Source organism: Mytilus trossulus, chromosome 2, assembly GCF_036588685.1.
Source record: "Mytilus trossulus isolate FHL-02 chromosome 2, PNRI_Mtr1.1.1.hap1, whole genome shotgun sequence".
Taxonomy (NCBI): domain Eukaryota; kingdom Metazoa; phylum Mollusca; class Bivalvia; order Mytilida; family Mytilidae; genus Mytilus; species Mytilus trossulus.
Window position 1 is genome coordinate 30801249 of NC_086374.1, and position 7133 is coordinate 30808381.

At 31.5% G+C, this 7133-nt stretch overlaps 1 protein-coding gene across 1 annotated transcript; it reads left to right on the plus strand.

The window, feature by feature from the left end:
- Positions 1–2407: 2407 nt before the first annotated feature.
- LOC134705042 (uncharacterized) lies at positions 2408–6568 on the plus strand. The gene is made up of 2 exons (XM_063563811.1): positions 2408–2850; positions 6204–6568. The coding sequence occupies exons 1-2, from the start codon at positions 2559–2561 to the stop codon at positions 6293–6295; spliced, it is 384 nt and encodes a 127-aa protein (XP_063419881.1). The 5' UTR covers positions 2408–2558; the 3' UTR covers positions 6296–6568.
- The last annotated feature ends 565 nt before the right edge of the window (positions 6569–7133 follow it).

Sequence of the window (7133 nt, forward strand, 5' to 3'; positions counted from 1 at the left end):
TTTTTATATTGTCCCATACATGAATATGTATGGTTTATTGGTGGGGATCTCGACCGTTATCAAGTTTTCAAACAGGAGGGGGTGGGGGACCCCAGTGACTTCCCCTTTATTTAATTTGATTTGTTATATTGTCCAATACATGAATATATATGGTTGAGGAGTGGGGATCTCATCTGTTTTTAAGTTATCAAACAGGAGTGGGTAGGGTGACCCTAAGGACTCTCCCTATATTTCATTTGATTAGTTCTCATACATGAATATATATGGTTTAATCTAAAGGTGGGGATCTCGACTGTTTCCAATTTCTCAATCAGGTGACTGCAGGGACTCCCCTATATTTCATTTAATTTAGAGTTGTGGATCCCAACTGTTTCAAAGTTCTTAAACATGAGGGGTAGGGTGACCACAGGGACTTCCCCTATATTTCATTTTGGTCTGTTGTGGATAGTTGTCTCATTGGCAATCATACCACATCTTTTTTTTTATATCAGAAACTTCCAGCTATTTTAACTGACCTATTAAAACTGAGAAGAAAAATAATACCCCTTGAAATTGCAGTAATATGTTCAACTTGAAAAACATTTAACATGCATTACCAACATTTATCACTGATAAAAAAAAAATTGTTAGATAAACTGTTACCACTGTTACAAAAATTCCAAAAAGTTGTGCCAAATACGGCTAAGATAATCTACTCCTGGGGTAAGAAAATCCTTAGTTTTTCGAAAAGTTCAAAGTTTTGTAAACAGAAAATTTATAAAAATGACCATATAATTGATATTCATGTCAACACCGAAGTGCTGACTACTGGGCTGGTGATACCCTTGGGGACGAAACGTCCACCAGCAGTGGCATCGACCCAGTGGTGTAAATAGTTATCAAAAGTACCAGGATTATAATTTCATACGCCAGACGCGCGTTTCGTCTACATAAGACTCATCAGTGACGCTCAGATCAAAATAGTGAAAAAGCCAAAACATATACAAAGTTGAAGAGCATTGAGGACCAAACACGGGCATGGATCTTCTCTTTTATTTGACATGTACAAGACTAGTATTACAAATCGAAGGTAATGTATTTTCCTGTAGGGAATAAGATTAGTAAAGTGCAATGATGAAACCTACGAAGTCATCACTCTTGTTTTACATAATGAAAGCTCAATGACTATATGATAAATTTGAATAAAGATGAGAAATATTTCAAAGAAACACCAACCCACCAAGGCAGAAAACAGTCGCAGGTCACCAGTGGATCTTCAACAAGAATATGTCTTCTGCTGTTTATGATAAGTACATACTATAAAACCAATTTAACAATTAAAACACAACGAAACAGACTCAAAAGGCATGCTCCTTAATTTTAAATATCTATAATCATTCTTCACCAAACTGTATATATATCTAAGAAAAAAAACATTGTCCTTTTAAAGAAATTCTGCCCCTATGACAGGAGGTCAGTTGGGTTTATACGTTTACTCTCAGGGAATTTAAATTTTTCTACATTTACAAATCAATTAAATTTTAACCCCTCGTCAAACCAAAACGCTATTGAAATGGCCAATAATAGTCTCAAGTTTTTTCATGCGCATTTATTGTCTATCATATATCTAAGACGTTCCGTTTTTTGTGATAACTACTTCGGGTCAGGGATTACATGTGACAGATTCATTCGAGTTTTTTTTTAAAACTTTAGCATGCTTCACCAGCCATACGAATCGATGACAAGTAGTTTAAAGGTCTCAATCGGGGATATTAAAAAAATGAAAACTATGTTACTATTCTGGTGTCTGAAGATCTACGACTTTGACAACATTTTGCTTTGAGTTGAAACACAAATATATCGTATCGGACATCCAATTCGTGATTGTGGCCGTAAAACGTATGTAGTGCCCATTTCAGTATTCTTCTTTTTGATTGTATTTGAGAATTGTTTGAAGTAGGGACACGAACCTGATTTTAAACCTATAAACACTAATCATACTGATTCAATCCTCTATCTATACATTATCATCATTTTTCTTTGCAACGTAGGGATCTATAATGTATGATGCATGAATATACTAGATATCAAATAATAAAAAGATAATAATCCACAGCATTCCTTCTTCGATTCTTTCCTTAAAGTTCAATATCAGGGAAGTCAATAAAGACATTAGCTGAATTGACTTTTCGCCCGCTGGTGACAGCACCGGGAATGATTTTCTTAAATCATGCATGACCTTTTTCTACTATAATAAACAAAACATCATCACCATGCATGTTGTTTCCCATTAATGATAGATTAGTTTAATGCTAGCAAGTCAATATTCTCTGTTATAATACAACACGAACTGCGATCAATGATACCTGCTTTATAATTATTTTTTTCCAAATCAATATCTATACTAAACTAAAATGTTTTAATTTTGAAGTGTAAATCATTGACTGTCTTTTTAAAAGCATATCTTATCATTTTAATAAACTTGAAAAGCTTGACCGATTATAAATAACCAAACACACTAAAGGATTATCATACAGTGCAGGTGTCAAAATCCTCTTTGTTTGTATTCGTACAGCGGGATGGAAAATACTAATTATATACAATTCTTAGCAATGCGTCTGCCACAAGATGTCAATAATATGGATGATACTATAGAAGTAATATCAACTCATTATGAAATCATAGAAATTAAAAAGTTTCCTCCGCGGCAGCCAAGAAAATCTATCCTGGATGGCTTAAAAATAATTCAAGACGAAGCTACAAGAAAGAAACTTGTACGTGGTGTATTACTGATAGGGGGAATATTTATTTTTCTTAGTGGAGTTTTATTGATTGTATCATTTAGTATGTCAAAGAATATTGATGATATTGGTAAGCTTCATTTTCCGTTTCTGTATTTTTTCTTAATTATAACACATGCACCTTTATTTATTTAGTTAGTCTTCAAAAAGTTATATAACTGTCACATATCGTTAAGACATATAGACGAAACGTGCGTCTGGAGTACATTATTATACGCCTTTAATCTTTAATTAGTTTTTTGTAACACAATATTAAAAAAAATACTTTTTTTTCCAATTTTGTCTATTTGATACTCATTTTGATGATGCTCACTACATTTGTTAGAGTAAAAGATGTGTTACACTTAGTTGTGGGGGAAATGGAAATCGTAACGAGGACATCAAAGGATTTACAATAGTTATCAAATGTACCAGGATTATAATTTAGTACGTGAGACGCGCGTTTCATCTAACTAAGACTCATCAGTGACGCGCTTATTAAAATATTTGTCAAGCCAAACAAGTACAAAGATGAAGAGCATTGAGGATCTTTGATTTACAAATCCCATGATAATAGAATTTTGTGTACCATCGATCATTCATTTAGAAATTTTGACTTATTAATCGGGAACGCACCAACATCTGAAAACTCTTTTTATATGAATCATTATCGTTATATATTTATTTTGCGTAAAAAAACATAATCCTCCCTATCATTTTTTTTAAAGAAGCATTTCAGCTTAGAATTGTATATACTGTACGTTTGATGTTTTTTTACCGAAAGCCTATGATTTATATCATATGTAACTTGGTATCGAGAGACAAAGGCTTACACAATCACAATACTTCAAAGGCATTTTAATGTAAAAGAATATTATCACGTTATACACAGAGAACACTATGTTTGCATTTAGGTTTTTTAAAATGTTTTTTTATAGAATAACACCAATAAGTTTTGTTCAAAGGCAAAATAAATGTTGGGTTGCAATACCGTAAAATTATTGAAAGGTTAAAGCTATCGTGGATCACTTAAAAAAAAATGTCGTTAACAGTCAAAAACCTTGTAAAATATTTAACTCATGGACACATCATGCTATTATCTACCAATTAAGGATGTATTCTTCTGACTTTTCAGTCTCGTTGAAATCTCGTTCTTGAACTATTTCCAAAACATGTGATACAAGTGGAAAATATGAATTTCAAAAATATTATAATCAAACATAAATCTGTGAAAAAAATGTGTATTTACAATGAATGGTTTTTGAGTAATCCAGTTTTCAAATTTTACGACCAATCAAGTCAGTATGTTTAGCCAAAATTTTGAGAAAATGGGTTAGGGTTACAAAAAATGATTTTACAAGAATCATGTACATCCCATATCATTTTGGTCTTTTCAAATTTCTTAGATATGTATTATTTCAATCATTTATAACAAAAAAAAATAAATAATATACATTTTGTTCTTAAAACTGAGAAAATTACAATACAAAGTTGGCAGCATGGTAAATTTATCACATAAAAGCGTCAAAATATGATAAAACTTTCTTATATTAACACCTACGTATTGGTTTTTTAAGTCAAATGTATTCATCTTTATAGAAAGTATGAAAACAAGTTTAATTGTGGAAATGTAATTTTTGTTCAAGATGATAGCCCCAAAAAGGTAAAAAAACGATGAAAATGTGAAAATCATCAAAATTGGGCATTTTCAAAGAGCTATAATAGTAAAAAAAGGTGCACACCATATGATTTAGTCTTCATCAATTATTGTGTAACAGTCTTATAAACCCAAAAATTAACTGGTAACAAAACTTTGAATTTTTGAAAAAAAGACTTTTCTACCTCAGGAATAGATTACCTTAGCTGTATGTATCGAAATTTTTTAGGAACTTTTGATCCTCAATGCTCTTCAACTTCGTACTTAATTTGGCAATTTACACATTTTTTGATTCGAGCGTCACTGAAGAGTCGTTTGTAGACGAAACGCGCGTCTGGCGTAAAATAAAATTTTAATCTTGGTATTTATGATGCGTTGATTGCAACCACTAGGTCGTTGCCACTGCTGGTGGAGTTTTATTTCCCAGAGGGTATCACCAGCCCAGTAGTCAGCACTTCTATGTTGGGGTGACTTGAGTTATCATTGATGCGTTCATAATTAAAAATTAACTGGTATTATTAAAAAAACTTTACATTTTTGAAAAACAACGGCTTTTCTACCTCAGGAATAGATAACCTTAGCTGTATTTGGCAACACTTTTAAGAAATTTTGGTCCTCAATGCTCTTCCACTTCGGACTTTATTTGGCCTTTGAAACATTTTTTGATTCGAGCGTCACTTATGAGTCTTTTGTAGACGAAACGCGAGTCTGGCGTAATATAAAATTTTAATCTTGGTATCTATGATGAGTTTATTTACCTATGTGTGAAAAATAATAAAGGGTTCTTATCTATCCACCTCTCTTTTTGTTCTTACGTAACAAAGGGGCGGATAACATTTTTTTTTTTTTTTAACAAGAACGGGAATAATCTATACTACCAATGGTTTATTTACACTTCAAACAGCAGTTGGGATGTTGGACGGGGAGTTATTTTTAAACAAAGCTCCAGTGTAAATTTTTGCACTGAAAGATTAATATTTACTCAGACAATGCAGCATCAACATTTTTACTAAAAAATATTGTCTACCATTATTCATTTTCAAGCTAGTTGGCAATTTATTTATGTCAGGGCATTTTTCTACATTCTTTAATATAAGCTTGTTTTCACCTTCACATATAATCTTAACACGGTTTGGGATCTCTATTTCTGTGTCTTTGTTGCATTGTACTGATATGCATACACTGTTTACCTCTAACATGTGGTAATTTGTTTATGAGAAAATCAGTATAAATTTGTCATCAGGTAAGACTTGAATTTACGTGTGAATTGATCATGTTAACAACAACCTAACCTGAATTATAATTGAACAACCCTTATTTATACTTGGAAGAATACTAAATAGAATATTCTCCCTTTGTTTCACCTATTGCTCCTTTTCCTACATCACTTCAAAAGGCGTAAACAATCGAATGGAAAATTAGTTTAGATAAATTAACTTATGAATTGCGCCAACAGAGCCGTTTTATTATTGATAAACATATGCATCAATACGCAATGATCGTTTGAAGGGTATATTTTGATTTATCTTCATTCTAATCGTGGATCTCATTGAGTGGCAAATGATTTTTAATGTCGATGGAAGTACAATTCAATCAATATTCATAACGTTTAAATGTTTACTTTATTTGAACTAGTCAATGAATAGAATTTCAAACTCTGAATTTTGAAATTCATAATATCTGAAAACGAAAATTTAAAAAGCACGCTTTTATTTTTTTTTTCATTTTCAAAGATATTGATTTTGACATGCCAATGTTATTACGTGTGTTTTTGTTTTCTATTTCAGTTCGAAATTCAAACGAATTACTACGACATCAGAAGCAAATTCAAGAAATATCAGAACGAACAGAGATAATTTTAAATGCTACAATCGCTTGACAGAAACATAGTTCATATATTTATTCAGTCACGTTACAGCATAAACTTCATTCAACACTTATCTTATTGCATTCCTTTCATAGAAATAAATGGTCCATTTATATCTGTTAATACAAAAAAAAAATGATTTCAAAACTAGTTATGTCAGAAACATGTTTGGGTTGCCGAAACATGAGTTTGGTACGTTTGGTCTTCAACAATTACTTTTTATAAACATTGTTGTCCCTGAAATATTTTAACTTTAAATGTTTCCTTTTATATGTATATCTGAAAAATGATTTAATTTCAATGTTTTAGATCAATTTAATCTTTGTACATACACACCTTGCCAAAAGTTAAGAAAAACCTGATGTTTTTTTTCAGAATTTTTGTTTACTGATAACATGATTTGAATATATATTATATGTGCTTTTATTAGATAACATACACAATTTTAATTGCCAAGGGAAAGTTTGGACAGTTTTCATGCTTGATTTTTTTGTCAAATGGTTGAAAATTGCAACCAAAAAGTTTCAACTGATACTGAAGTTTTAGATAATTTTGTACTGCACTATACGCAATATTCTTTCCAAAATTCGAGAGTCACAATTTGTGAATAAATTCAAGTACACTAAAGGTCAGTAGCGAAAAGTTTTTCCACATTTCTTCTCATATTTTGAACTAAGCATTGTAATGTTCTAATAGGAGTTCTTTGCCTTTCTTCAAACAAGGCTGCTCGTAATTCATGAAATTTCGGACAAGATGGAACCGCGTTTTTGATTTTTAGACCATTATCATCCGAGTCATGCTCAATGTCATTCATATCCGGTGACATAGCTGGCCAAGGTGTAGGGTAAAT